Raw genomic sequence first — 16221 nt, 5'->3', positions numbered from 1 at the left:
TTATTGAATTTTAATCAATGTTTGTTCCTAAACTTCCAATTCTATTATATGTCTAATAAATCTGTGATTGGTTCTTGGTTCGTGTCCAGTAGAACTTTGACCTTGAATCTTGTTTTTTATTCCGAGGTTTTATTTAACTTTTTTTTTTATCTTAATTTTTTTTTCAAAAGGTGGTAAAGTCAAGCTAGAAGGAACTAATATAATCTAGAACCAAACTAAAATGAAACTAATATAATCTTTTCATAAAAAAAATTAGATTATATGGTTGAGCATGAGGTCTTAATTTAATGAAAATATTTTTTTTCTTTTTTTATAAATGTGATATTTCTAGAAAAATTACAAAAACAAAAAAATTTAATAACAAATATTTCATTCAAATAAAATACATATTATTAATATTAATATTATGTCTATATTAATGATTTTTTATTGATATATTTTATATTTTGTTATGAAAATGTAGAACCCGTGTTGATAGAATTGTGACAAAAATTTAATACCGTGGTCATAACAACGCGACCAAATCAAATAGGAAAAGATCAACGGAAATTGGGAAGGGTTATTACAATGAAATCCGTCGAGTAGAGAAAGCATTCTTCTAGAAGCTTAACAGAATTTCTGAAGGGATTACACTTGGAACAGGCAGATATGAAGACAGTTGATGTGAATAATATAAATAAAGTTACGGGATTACATTTTTCATACATAACAGAATCAACTTCTGATTAAGGTTGATTTTCAGGTTCCAAATATCATCAGACAGCAATCTAGTGGATTGGATTAGTAAACTTTTATAACTTATCTCTGCTTAACATAAAAACAGTATAAAGAAAGCATAATCAGCATTATGGTCCTAATTTGAAGTACCAGGTAAAGCTGCAACCAGTCACAATGCTTCAGCCGCAACGATTAACATTAACAGGTCGTTATCGCATAAAGAATGCAAAGATAGCAACCCAAATTTGTCAGCAACGTAGTTTGCTTTCCCTTTCAAGTGAATCATATGTCTGAATCTCCATCGTCTCGTGTAATAGTGCTGTTGGTTTCGCTCAGACTCGTGGAGATGGTCCTCGATAAGATTCGGAACAAAGCTTGCATTGAGGTTTGGTTACGCCTTCACTGAAACAACCGTAGACCCCAAACGAATACTGCCGGTAGATTTAGTACCAGTTATTTCCTGGTCCACCTTGAGCAGCAGCAACTTTTCTAGCTATGTACTGAGGTTTTGGCTGCAACCCATTTGGACCTTCAATGGCTTCATCTTCAGCCCTTTCGTTTTTACAGGATGAGTTTCTTCGTGGATATGAACAGTTATTAGTGGCGTACTGTGGTGGAACAGAAGGGTTTCGGGTCATTCTCCGCTGTTCAATAACTTCTGGTGCTACTGCTGCCGCTGTTCCACAGTTGTTATATCGCAACACAGAGCCAACGACTTTACCGGGCCTTGCAGCATTGCCTGCTGCAGATTATCAGTAGGAACTTGTAATTAATAACAATTTTGATTTGGGTATTGTGAGTATTCAAGCTAGCTTGTATAGACCGACTATCCTAAATCTTTTAGTTGTCAAGACTCTAAAAAACTTGTAAGATTTTAAAATCAAAGGTGAGGAGCCACCATCGAGTTTGAATACATAACCTCGTCCATTTACTTTTATAACTTGCTTCCTCAACCATTAGCCAATTGGTTTGAATAAATATTGAAATTTTCATCCAACTATTTACATGCTGAGAAAAAAATGAACAAAAACAATTTTGAAGAAATATTTAGCCAAACATGTTTTCATTATACTTTTGTTCTTCAAGATGGAAAAATGTTTTCAAGTAAATGCACATGAGGTCTCATCTCGGCATGCTTAGTTAAGATCATTAACTTATTATCCATGTCCTCCGCTAGCGATTCGACCAAGCTTTTGAGTAATTGTAGTGCACTCTTGAAGATACTATCGTGCTAAAAATTAATGAATAAAGACAACTTCCACATGTGGGGAGATATAGAGGCATGCAAATTATTGTGAATTGGATAGCAACATTCTCACCTTGGATAGATTGAGGAACTTGAATAGGAACTCTAGTCAAAGGAATATTGCAACTCCTATCCACTTGTGGCCTCTCGACTTCTTTGATGGAACATTTGGATAGGTCATTCGCGACTTGTGCCGGGTTCTGCACCATGTTGTCTGAATATAAAACACATGGCCTGTGTGCATAAATCATCGTGAGGTTAATATTCAGTTATTTCCGACGTTCGTAACAGAATAATAGCAAAATAATTAAGCTAGAAGTATTAGAAGTGATACCTAGGCAAGGATGCATGCTGTCTTTCAGGAGGAGCAACAGTTGCGCCATTTCCATAGTGCTCCTCAAGGTAGGCAAATTGCTTCTTAAAATGGTCAACTGCACTGTAGAAGCAAAAAAATTTTACATATTAGCATTTCTTACATGATTAAGGATCTTGAGATCACTTATTTCAACTGAAACCCAAGTTGAGATCTTTCTTGAAGCCCTCAAATGGAGGTTAGGAATCTAAATGCTCAAGAATATAGCATGAAATACTTGATTATCAAACTGCTCATTAGCTCTAACGTATGACTTAAGAATGGAACTTAGGTACAGTGATAAGGAGACGACTTGACGGAGAAGTTGTCTTTCCAAAAACGACACAATATGGTGTAGCTTGGGACTGTGATATTGGAATTTGAAGCCAGATTATTTATATTAAAACTATACCCATTGATAATTTAATGTAAAATTTGATAAGGGCATCACGTAACATGCCTCAACGATAGAATTAACCAGAGAACTATTGTTTTTAAGGTACCTTGGATACATGAAACCAGTAGGTTCTGAGCCATCTAAGTATTCCTTTAACATCTTCGGATGGTACTCGAGAATCTCCCTGTAAATAAGCTCCCTAACATCTTCTTTGGTTATCCTTCGTCTTTCAAATTCAAATTCCATCTTAGTAACAGGTTGAGCAGATGGTTCTCTCTCAACCTTAGCTAAGCCTTTAAAATATGGATCTGCAAGGGCCTAAAAGCAAATGCAGAATGTCTTTGAAAATGGTATTATGTAAATATAAGATGAAGAACAGATAGTTATTAATTCTAGGAAGCCAAATAACATGCCAAGATTTAACTTAAGTAATAGGATGTGAATCTCTTGATTCATGTCATAAATATTGGATATTTTCCTCCGAAACCAACCAATTTGCGCTATATTAATTAGTTATCTAAGTCAGCTTGGATTATGAAATTTACTCGAAAATTAATGCTTACCTCCTCCGCTGTAGGTCGATCCTTTGGCTCAAAAGCCAACATTCTTTCTAATAAGCGAAGTGCAAGTGGATCTGCATGAGGAAACTTATGGGAGAACGGAACGGGCTTCTTCTTTCTCATGCTGCTTAGGTATCGACGGGCTTTCTCATTTCGTACCTAATCATATGAGATTAGAAATTTAGTAGTGGAAAATGATATATACACAATAGTAATAGTTAAAATTGAACTTAATAAAAACATTTGACAGGAACCATACCCTGGCAATGGCTTCTGCATTTGGAGTTCCCAGAAAATCTGTCATCAAATCTAATTGGTGAACAACATTTTTTCCAGGGAAAAGCGGTTTTCCAGTTAAAAGCTCCGCAAAGATGCAACCAATGCTCCATATATCTATTGCCGGTGTATACTGAAAGTAGTATATACTACAAATTAGAATGCATTGAAAAGCTTCCAAATTAATAATAGACATATTTTCACTGTGTATCTGATGATTATAAACTAGTTGCAGACCAAAGAGGAATATGTGATTGCGTGTCATTGGTAATAATAATGAATATACTTGAACTCATTTTATATGGAATTTTCTCAGATTTACACGACTATGGTCTTGATCCCGTTCTACCATTAAGCGTCTTACAGAAGAGTTCAAAAGCTGTTCAAGAACCATTCAAATAATCTCATTATGCATTCCAGCCAGACTACAAGAAAGTCAAAACATATAAAAAAAATATTATATAAACTTATAAGATAAGTAAATACAAATAAACACATATCTATCCACACAAACAAAGAAAACTGTTTGTAACCATGATAAACTATTTGAAGGGTCCAGGTAATCAGGGGAGCTGATAGAAAACCATATTCTCCATATAAATTCAGGAGAAAGTGCCACTAAGACGTCTACTCTATACTTCTCTTTTTGAGGGAAGAAAATATAATATAAAAGATTAAGCTAGCTCTAGAAAGATGCAGAAGAAATTCTTTCACCTTTGAGAAAAATGAACCACACAGTTCAGGAGCTCTGTACCACCTCGTTGCTACATAGTCCTGCCATTGCAAGGAATGCGAAACAAGTAGATTAGGTGATGGTGAAATAAAGATTTAATTGAGAGAAATTGACCCGCTAATAAATCAAGCAGTAGGCATAGTTAATTATGAAGATACGTACAGTCCAGAAAATAGCAGTAGGAGTATCGTTAAAAGCAACTCTTGCTAGACCAAAGTCACAGATCTTGAGTTTGCAATCAGCATTTGCTAAGATATTTTTGGGTTTTAGGTCCCGGTGGAAGACATTTGCTACAATTGGTAATTATTGAAATGATGTCAGAATCAAATGATACTTCAGAAACTACTTTTTCAACTCTTTGGAACTTGTAATTATACTCCAAATAAACAGGCAATCAAGACGAATAAATTTGTTGATGTTATAAGACTATGACCTGTGTGTATATATTTCATGCCTCGAAGAAGCTGGTAAAGAAAGAACTGATAATGTTCTGGAGTCAAATCGTCATTTGCTTTGATAACTTGGTGAAGATCAGATTCCATGAGCTCAAACACGACATATATGTCCTTGAATTCCCTTCTAGATGGAGGTAGTAAGATGTGCTTTATCTCCACAATGTCCGGATGTCTCAATAGTCTTAAAAGCTTTATCTCACGAAGAATGCGAGTTGCATCAGAGACATGCTCAAAGATATCATTGATTTTCTTTATTGCAACTTTCTCCCCAGTATGAGAATCATATGCAGAGCAAACAACACCGTAACTTCCTTTACCAATTACCTCCTCTATTCTATACCTGCTCCCTTCACCATATTCTGTGAAGAAATCCACATCTATAGATGACTGCATCACAACATATAAACAACTATATCATCATTACCAACAATGAAGAGAGTGAAATCAATATCTAGAAATCATCATGGAATATACAAGTGATAGTGTTCAGAATGCCCATCCAAACACCATTCAATTCAGCACATCCGAGTTGACCACACATTTTCAGGCAGCATCACTCTCACACTGAGATAATGGAAGAACTTAAACAGTAAACCATATATGAATTTTAAAAAACCAGAGAAGACGATAATTCTTGGCTTTGGAATGGAGTAGGACCATTCCTCCTTTGGGAGTTCCCAGTAGAGAAAGCTTATAAAGTCAAGAAAAATATGCAGGCAAAACTCAACTCTGTAATAACACGGCAGATTACACCTCAAGTGATCAAAATGCACTTAAACAGCGTATTGTGTTTCAGGGATTGCGACATAGTAAAAAGGACAAGTAATCTACGTGATGTAAGATGATTACAGATATGATCTAGGGCAAATCAATTTAAAAACAAAAAGAAATTTTTCACCAACCAACTAGCTTAAAAGCTTAAAATCTAACCTATCTTGAATCCATGAAGAAATGAACATACACTTTAAGTGGACTTCTAAAAATTCTATTCACATGAAAGCGGATGATGGGGCGAGCTAAGTCATTTAGATGGCAACATATTTCTTCGCAACAGGCGAAATGCCTAACACATATTCCAGCTTAACTCGACGAAGAAAATGGATATGTCCCATAAGAAAGAGGCGTAAACTTGCCTTTCTTCTCTGATCGGCCTGCATATTAGCAACAAGGCTTTCCAAGTTCCCAGATGGATATAGCAATTAGGGCATCTAACGCCTTAGCTTCAAACTCGAACTCAATCAGAGATCCGCAGCACAGAAGCCAGCAAATGTCAATTGGAATCGAGTGTACACGACGCAAGTAATCCAAATTAACTTCACTAATCAGTAAGCTCTCGAGATCATCAAGCTATTGCTTTCGAAACATAAAGAAGAAAACCTAATCTCAAGCTAAAAACTGAGAGATAAAGCAAAAGGTGCAGTCCCAAAAAGGCAAACTCAACTGAGCGATGGCTAAAATTTTACTTTATAAGATAAAAAAGAGACAAAATACTTCATCAACGGCCGGAACTGAATTGAAATGGGAAAATGGTGAGGAACAACACAACCATCGCCAGCAACAAAACTCGGCGACGTCTCCAAAAAAAATGGCTGGAGAACAATACTGCACAGATCACAGCACGAGTCCGAATTCTTCGATGATACTGAAAGTTTTTAAAAATTTGGCGGAAACAACTAAAGATTGGAGAACCCCATATAGCGACGATCTCGAGAGAACCGGAAGGAGGACAAAAAACAAAACAAAAAACTTAGAACAACGAAAATTGGAAGATGGGCAAGAGAGAGATTGAGCTTATTTGAGCACAGATTGGTCACTGTTTTGAAAGATTAGGAGGGAACATAATCTGAAGAACAAAGGAACAAGGATTTTGAGAAGAAACGCGAGCGGATCTCGGAGGAGGAAGAAAGATCGGCAGAGAAAAAGGGAAATATCGCAGAAAGCTGAAAGCGGAGGCGAGGCAAATGAAATGGCGCAGACTCACAGAAAGAAGAGAGAGAGTGGAGTCGCTCGTGGCTGATATGGATAATAAATTAATAATAATAGATTTATTCGTTATTTATTTATTTCCCAAATAATTGACAATTACTTTATTTTTAAAGTTTTTTTTTCTTTTCTTTTTAAAAAGTAATACTTACTTTTTTTTTTCTTTTTTTAATAAAGAGCTCAACAATAACTGGCTTATGTCTCTGACCAATAATCCATGAGTTCGATTCCCCAATCCCCCTGATTATACTAAAAAAAAAATACTTACCTTAGTTTCTTACTTAGCATTAGGTAAGTATTGTTATTTTTTTAGAGGTAAAATATTAGTAATTTCAGTTTTTGTTCATTTTAATTTATCTACTTTTAAAATGTTCATTTTGATCATTGTATGTTTAACTTTGGTTATTTTAGTCCATGTAGTTTTAAAATATTTGTTTTGGTCTCAATGCTTTAAAAAGTAATATAATTTTTTCTATCACAATCTCAACACGATACACTCAATATATTTATTGAAATTTAACAATGATTTTACATTAAAGGATTTTTTGTTATGTGTATAATTTTTATTAAAATTTTACAATTTATGGATAAAATTTTTACTTTTTAAAAGTACAGAGATCAAAACGAACATTTTGAAAGTACATAGACTAAAATGAACTAAAATTGAAAGTACAAGGACTAAAATGGACCAAAATTAAAAGTACATTGACCAAAATAGTATTTTAATCTTATATTGTACTTTATTTTTTCTAATAAATCTTTAATCTTTCCATGTTTAAACTATCGAGTTCCTATACTTTTCTAAACAACGAAACTATAAGTTGAGGACACTAGATTGTCCGGCCAAGAGGAGAAATAGTGGGTCAATGATTTCAAGAGTTCTATACGTGAGGCGTTGTGAATAAGAAACCTTATAGTGTAGGTGTCTATTTAAGCATAACTCAACTAGTTAAGACAAATATCTCCCATCAAAACATCGTGAAGTTTGAATCATCAACCTTATTTATTTGTACTTAAAAAATGGAAAAAAAACATAAAATACAGACATCAACTTGAACATAACTTAACTGATTTGAAGCATCTATCTTCAACCAAAAGGTCGTGAGTTAGAATTTCTACATTCATATATTGTGCTGATAAAAATATATTCTAACTTCATATATTGTGCTGATAAAAATATATACAGTAGAGTACGAATTTCTCTCTGCCCTAGTTTGAAATTTAAAAACAGAAAGGCTAATGTATATAAATAACTTATTTTATTGGTCTAGTTAAAAAGAATCTTATTTTGTTGGTTTTTTTTAGTACAACTATTTTATTAGTTAATGTCAATCAACACCCAAAGATTTTGAAGGTTAGGAATAATTACAATTCTATATTGGTATATATATGTGGTTGAATTTGTCAACTTTTACATTTATTCTTTTTTTTAAGAACATTTTACAATTCCATTAATACAAAAATCATTCATAAATACAATTCTTATGTTAAATTGCTATCAATAAGATAGAAATTCAATGTCAAGATTTATGATTAAATTATAATAAATTTAGTGAGATCATATAATTAATTAGTGAAGCATTTGATCGTGTAAATTTAATGTTCAATTTGCTATAATCTTTTACCAAGTGTTGTTAATTATAAAATATGGGTACTTTAATCATCTAATTAATGGCTGAGAGATCTAACTAATTAGTCAATTAATCAATTATTTTTTAATTAACACAATAATTTTTTAATTACAATTAAAGAAATACTAATTCATTTTTGAAAATGACACATATATACGTATATGATTTCTTAGATTGTGGATCATGTCATTAAAACTAGAATGTAAATAGTTTTCATATTGTTTATATTGTTTTAGAATTTGAAATTAGGTTGAAATATTTGTAGCCTTGATTTTCTTTTTTATCTATTTTAATAATTTTAAAATTTGGTTCTAATGTGAAACTTAGTATAACCTACTCAGCAGTAATTAACATATATCTCAAAAAAAAATCTTAATAATACTTTACATAGTTGTACTTATAAAAATTATATCAACCTTTTTTACTTGATGTAATTTTATTTTAATAAATTATTGTTATTTAATAGTAAATAAATTGTAAAATAAAAACATATTACAATAAAATGAAATAGTAAAATAAAATGACTCTAATTATAGACAAATTTTAATAAACAACATAAATAATATTTCTATTTGAATTGATTCTCATCTTTATTCCGGGCAAACAAACGATACTTTAGATAAGTATGCTTGCCATGAATCATCACAACCCTGGAGCAACAAGCATGGGTTGCAGATATAAAATATGTTAGACACAAAGTTGAGATTTCAACAATTCGATTCAAGTCCATTTGACAACGTTTTCATTTATTGTTTCTGTTTCTTTTTTTTTTATGAAGAAAAATAGAGTTGTTTGTCTCCAACAACTACAGATTCAAGAATGATAAAAAATATATTTTTATTTATGTTTTGGAGCAAATTGGAAATGGAAACAAGAAACAAGAAACAATAAACCTGTTCTTGTTGTTTCCAACATTTCTATATAATTTTGAGAATGTTTCTAAAAAAAATGAGAAACTATAAATATAAATGGTTATCAAATGGCTTAGGTTTTTCAATAAAATTGAAAACAAGAAACAAGAAACGATAACATTACTAACATTACTAAATGGACTCGTAGAAACTTTTAAAAACATAAAAATTAGATAGACGTAGCCTTGAAAATTCGCCAACCTATTATAAATTTAAAAAAGTATAAGAACTATATAATTGAGTAGTAATTTATATAAAATATAAAGTAATTAGGGATGGCATAATCGTTGAAAACTAATAAAGACAACAAGTGGCCAAGATGAAGAGTACTCATCGTTGGAAAAGGAAAAATAATAAATGAAAAGATAATTGGGTGGATAAATTCCACGCGCTTTCGGGTTGACGTGAATAAGTACGCGCTATTTGTAATGTGTGGGCTCATGATAGTCAAAATATGACCGGGCGTGCCTGCCACGTGCCACTGATGCGCCTGGTATAGTCAAACGCTTCATCATAAATAAATATTAAATATATATTTCAATTTTTTATTTTTTTCTTATTTCCCGTGTGAGAAGAGGATATTTGAACTCCTCATAACCACTTAGTTTTTAAATTTAAATATTATTTTGACGTATGTACTTTTTAATGTAGATTTAATTCATTTTAGGTATTATACTTTTGAAATGTATGTTTTTGTCCACGTACCTTTAAAAAGTGACTAATTTGATTACTATTTTTTTTTTAGAATTTTAACACAAACTTTATACCCAATGAACAACTATTTAATATAAATTTATGGCTACAATTCAATAAATTAAGTAAGTGAAGTGTTGAACTAAAATTATGATTAAAAGAAATAAGATAAAAACGAAAATACAGTGATCAAAATAGTATTTAAACCTAATTTTTAATGTCTTTGTTTTATTTTTTTTCAATTTATTCTCTATTATTTAAGAAGTTTCGATTATGTCATTTACGCATTTTAACATTTTTTAATTATACTTTTCTTATCGAATGATGTTAAAATTAGCTAATAATTAACTTATAAAGCATGATACTGAGGGAGTTGGCAATAATTCAAAGTATGAATTAAGCTACTTTAGATTTCTTTCCCCTTCTTAAAACTCAATGGATTGAATTGAAAATTCTTAAGGAATAAAAAAATAAACCGAAACTTCATCGACTATAACAACTAATCTATATTCAACTTAAAAAAATATCGCAATTTAACTCCCGTTAATTATTTCATATATGTTTAAAATACCATTTTTAATTTTTACCTCTCATACCTCCAAATAAATAAGTGATAATTTGAAGTTGACATTAGGGACTTTCAAGATTTTATGGTTGAGTTGGAGTCATGTTAACATTCATTTATTTAGAAGTTAAAAAAATAAGTAGTTAGTTATAGTATTATGATTCAAATAAACCGGTCATAATTCAAAACCTACGGTTCAAATCATTAAAATATTTTTGTAGTGTTTTTTAAAAACAATATTTTACTCTAAATTCTTTTTCACGAGTAGTTTTAGTATAAACAAACTCCAAAAGCAATTGAGGACCTCAAATATATTTAAGTGGTTTTGAAATTTTTGACAAATAATTTAAAATATACAGTCAAACATTATTTAAAAAATATATTTATTTATTTATACAAAATATTGTAAAAAGAAAATACTTCCAACCATATTATTAATTTTATTTGATTTTTTATTTTTGATTTTTAGTTTTAAATTTTTTTTGGATTGATTGGTAGGTCCAAAAAGCCACATTCCTTGGAAGTTTGATGCTGACATGTCGGTCAAGAAAGATAGAACTGGTTCCTTCCTTGCACATTAGGTCTCATGTCGTCCAGGAAAATATAGCTGGCTATTTTCATTTATTTATTCACTTATTTTCCCCATTTAAAACAAAAATTATAAATTTAAAATTAATCAAGAATAAACTAAATTCCTCAAGTTTGCCACGTTATTTCATCTGGTCATCTCAGACCTTGAAGTTCTCTATCGTGTTATGTATTTCATAATTCTAGTAGATATTAGATGATATAATACTATGCTTGGAAACAAACAGTATTAAAAATCCAAGCAATGACGACCTGATTGAGACCATAAGAGAATCATATTAGGAGGTTTTTGTTCTGGATAGAAAGAGCGACGGTCTAGATTGGAAGTGCTAGTACGAGGGAGAAAATAAAAACTCTGTGATGATTCAAAAGAAACGACAATGATTAGGAACAAGATGCAGACACTGGAGTCCATAGATCCATATCGAGAACGAAGGTAACGAAAGAGAGAAATAATAATAACTAAACAAGTCCATAGATCCGTATTGCAGCTGATTAGAGATGATCTCACGCATACCTATTTTCGAGGAAGATTTCATTGTTTAGGGGATTTGGGAGATGTGACTTGTTGGTTCCATGATCTATACTCTGCCTCGAGCTGAGATGGGGTATTTGGTCATCTCAATGGTACTGAGTTGAGATGTTTGATCATGACCCATCAGTCTTGGATTTCACCGTCCTCCATGTGACTAGGAGGTATCAGACCACATAGGCTTGACTCTAGTCGTGTAACGTAACGTTTCACTCACTCCTAACAAAGAGAATAATGAAGGGTCCCTAAATTGGTAACGTTCCCGTTTCTAATTTTCAATTTTATTAAGAAATTCAAGCCTCATTAACTATTTATGTTTTTTGTTTCTCATTTTTTTAGAAACATTCCAAATTTTATATAGAAATTTTGGAAACAATAAGACGAGGGCCCATTTGGTAATGTTTCTATTTCTTGTTTCTTGTTTCCAATTTTACTCAGTAATCTAAACATTTGACAACTTGTTTTTTGTTTCTCACTAATTTGGAAACAACAAAAACAAGTTTATTGTTTATTGTCCCCTTTCTAATTTGTTATCTTTCTAATTTGTTATAACATAAATAAAGATATTGTTTTATTCATGATTGAGTCCAAAACGAGCGTAATTATTAAAAAAGGTAAAGTAAAGAAAAGAGGCTGAGTGTAGTGTGGTGTCGGATTGCATTATTTCACATGCGCCGAGTTTGTGATTGTTTTTTTTTTCCTTTATTATTATTATTAATAAACATTAAAAATATATATATAATAATTAATTATTTTATTTTATTATTTGTTGTGTTTTAATTGTTGGCTTCTTGTCTATGGGACAGGGTGAAATGGTGGGCCCACTTCCAACACATTTGGGTGGCGATGATTAACCAATGAACAGTCACCACATGAACTGAATTGGATTCGAGAACTATATGTCAATGGGGGTGTGTCCCACCCACTTTTTCTTTTCTTTTTAATAAATTTTTTATGGCGAATAGAATTTGATTCTTTCCCGTCCCTACCCTTTACCAGATTGTTTTAAAACATATCTTTTCCTCCCACTCAAACATGGTTCAATTGGTTAAAACATTATAGTTTTGATTAGAAATTCAGATGATTGAATCTCTATCCCATATATTAGACTGTGCTACGATTTTGTAATTCCGACCCTTTTACTTCAACAATATTGATTTTTTGTCGACTATAATATCCTCTTAAATCTTAAAACAATCAAATATGACAATTACATAAGTTTCAAGAAATTGGGCTGACCCAAGCAAATTAATGAGTTGAGAATAGTTGTTATATTGGTCTTATTGGGCCGGCAGAGTGAGAATTTTGTTTGGGCCTGCGAGGTGCAGCCCAACAAAGGAAGAAGATGATCGAAGTCCAAGTCCATCTTGGAGATGTCAGTTTTCCTCCCCAGAGGAAAAATCAACAAACTTGTTAATTAATAATTTTGAAATATTTTTTTAGAGAATTTTTTATAACGACTTTAATAGTCCTTTCTGATTCATTATAATCACCGTTAATTTATTAATTTTAATATCTTCAAAGTTTATTTTAATAATAATACAATTGTAGTATGTCATGTGCATTTCTCACATGGTCCTCCTATGCTATTTTATTTATTTTTCTTTAAGATTTTTTAAAACATAAAATAATTGAATAAGGTTTGGAAATTATGGGTTTGAACTTTGAACCATGTTGTGTGAAAAGCCCTCGTAGGGGTCAAACTTTTCTTCTGAATTAATTATTGCTTGTACTTTTTTTTTTTTTCTGGAAAGGTTTGTACTAATAATCTTTCATACGCCAATTCCACTCTTTGACCTGTCCTCTAATTGACTTTTTTTTTTGCCAAACAATAATATGTATCTTCAAGTTGACTTTGTTAATTAAAAGATACTCATCTGATAATTGATAATATCTTTTTTTTTTCGAGCCTCTATGTTGAAAATTTTAACTTTTTTAATGAAATTAATTTTTTAAGTCATGAAGGACGATTGAATACCTAGAGATGAAAGACATATTACTCAAAATCCAAGATATAAAATGTCCAACAAATTAATATTTTAATAAACGAAAAAATAGTTGGCATTGATGTTATTGCATTCCATCCATAGTTCTAATGTAATTAAAAATATCTATGAGATATAAAACGCGTAAGGAAAACAGTAATTAATATAAATATAAATATAAAATATTAATTAATTAATTATTATTATTGTTATTTTTTTTATAAACTTCTTAATTTTCATGGGTTTTTTTTAAAGAAAAATCTATGAAAATCAATATGAGACATCAATATTTTAAACAATTTGCAAAAGAAGGAAGATTTAAAGGTAAATAAAAGAATTTCAATGGGGGAGTGTTTTGTTTCCATGAGAATCTATAAGTCGTAATAAAAAATAATTTTATTTTTTAATACAATATATGGGTGGGATCAGCATTTTAGTCGAAAATAGATACTTTAACTAGTTGAGTTATAGTCAAGTTGATATCAATAACAAAAATTTGATAGATAAAAGACTGAATAATATGTGGTAGGTAGTTTTAGACTATTGATATACAATAGATCATAAACTATAAAACATATTTTGAATATGCATCGGGGCTTATTTTGGAAATGCATATTTCAAACATGCATCCAGTTACAAAGAAGCACCAAACAGTAACACTGTGGCAACCACATTAGGTTATATTTCCTAGATCTAGAGATGATAATTTCAAGTTCGACTTGTGGCCCTCAATTTTCGTTGCATTTATTCCGACTCCTTTGAGACTTGGCATCGAGTCATTTTTGGCTCTATATATGAGTGAGATATACGTTGAAATTAGTTTTTATTCAACACATTTTAATATTCTTAAAAAGGTCACAGTTTTTTTTTTTGAAGCACCAAATAAATAACGAAAAGAGAGATTACATCAGAGTGTCAAGACACTCGGAATCAAGAATCGTTGTGATCTCCGATGGTCATTCCTCAAGCCAGACCACATATTCTTAAAGAGACAGTTCGAATCATATAAATAAATTAAATCGTTTTAAAGCATTCATCTTCAAGTTAAATCCAAAAGAGATTTATCGTTATCTATACGCTATGCATCCGCTTTTTCTTGCTTTTATTAGATTAAAAACTATCTTATATCATTGTTAGCATATATAAGCATTTTAAATCTTGTATATTATCAAGCATCTCTATAGGTATATTGTCAAACATCTCTGTAAGTAATGTTACGATATAATAACTTACGATAACGTTATAGAAATTAGAAGTTTAGTTTAAATCTTATTTTAGACATTAAATTTTCATATCTATTTTATTTTAGTTCTTAAAATTTTAAAATATTTTATTATAATATATCAAGTAATTTTCATTTAGGGAAAAAAAAAACTATGGCAGTCATTGCCACTAATTTTGCATTAATCATTTGGCTCATTTTTAATATGAAAAACTTAGATTCACTATATAAGTCTTTTTATTTTTTTCCAAAAAAGCCATATGTTAATTTTTTTTCACGTGTTCCCATTAAGACACCTGCACCAATAGTGGAGATGGTGGGAGCTTTTCCTTCAATTTTTTTTTTAATATGGGAATTCTCTTATCTGTCAATCTCTTTTTTATTTTTTATTTTTTTTTATTTAATTTATCGTTTTGCTTGCCTTTGCCGCCTTAATTTTGGTGATAACTGATAAGGCACCTTTCTGAATATTTTGTATTTTAAGCAATATATGTGTAGTTTTTTTTTTTTCTTTGTGATATTTAATTCTTCATTTTCTTGACAAAAAAAGAAAAGAAAGAAAGAAAGAAATCCTCGTTGTTCGTGCACATATTTGGTATACAAAAGTAAGGTGGCTAATCTCCTTCGATGAGTTAGTGTCCTACAAAATAGAGGTGAGCACTTCATTGCTAAGTTAACATGGAGTTCGATAGAAGGTAGTGCATCTCAAAAATGATTCGAACATCCCAAAATGGTGAGGCCTTGTACCCTTTTATAGGTAGTCGTAGGTAAACGAATTTAGTAGTGGAGACCGAGATTCCAACCTTCCATTTTCGGATTGGCTAGACTAGCAGTGGAGTAGTTGATTGCACTTGTTCAATCCTACCATTTCGACATGTTGATAATGGAAACAGTCTGGCATAGCTAGCCTCGGGTGACGCTAGTTCTACCCTACCTCAGATGTCGGACAAGTGGTAGGCTGGATTTCCTCCTAGTGACACTCGTGATGGGAAATTTTTATGAATTTTAATTATAAAAAATTAAGTTTGAAACTTCAAATCGAAGAGTTTAGTGGATCCTTAAAGAGTTTGAGAGAGCAAGGAGTAGACCCATGGACGGATTGACAATATTTTTTTTTCCTTTTTTGGTAGAGATGGCATGTGCGACCAAAGCATATAACTCTCGGCCTAAGTTAAGGCTTGGGGTCTACTTATGAAAAAAGTTTAGTTGACAAAAGTATTTTACAATTGTTTATTAGTTATTACAATTGATTAAAGTATAAATCTCCAACCAAAAGATCGTGATTTCAAATCTCATCCCACATGCTGTTGTACTAAAAAAATCATACACAAAATTAATATAATAGATATTAAATTTTGACAAGATAGTTTAGTTT

General features: G+C 31.2%; 1 protein-coding gene across 2 annotated transcripts; it reads right to left on the bottom strand.

Moving 5' to 3' along the window:
• Positions 1 to 649: 649 nt before the first annotated feature.
• MPK16 (mitogen-activated protein kinase 16) lies at positions 650 to 6743 on the bottom strand. 2 transcript variants are annotated; one of them, XM_022282796.2, is made up of 10 exons: positions 5870 to 6743; positions 4715 to 5123; positions 4444 to 4571; positions 4263 to 4322; positions 3532 to 3681; positions 3276 to 3431; positions 2819 to 3030; positions 2298 to 2399; positions 2037 to 2197; positions 650 to 1459 (listed from the first exon to the last, which is right to left on the bottom strand). In XM_022282796.2, the coding sequence occupies exons 1-10, from the start codon at positions 5891 to 5893 to the stop codon at positions 1161 to 1163; spliced, it is 1701 nt and encodes a 566-aa protein (XP_022138488.1). In that variant the 5' UTR covers positions 5894 to 6743; the 3' UTR covers positions 650 to 1160. The 2 variants fall into 2 exon arrangements, with proteins under 2 accessions (XP_022138488.1, XP_022138489.1); XM_022282797.2 differs by having other exon boundaries at positions 650 to 1456.
• Between the last annotated feature and the right edge of the window lie 9478 nt (positions 6744 to 16221).

This window comes from Momordica charantia (assembly GCF_013281855.1).
Source record: "Momordica charantia cultivar OHB3-1 chromosome 7 unlocalized genomic scaffold, Mcharantia_2.0 BLBB01000007.1, whole genome shotgun sequence".
NCBI classification, from domain to species: Eukaryota; Viridiplantae; Streptophyta; class Magnoliopsida; order Cucurbitales; family Cucurbitaceae; genus Momordica; species Momordica charantia.
Note: the sequence above shows the minus strand (reverse complement) of the source record. Positions and strands in the feature narration are given on the sequence as shown.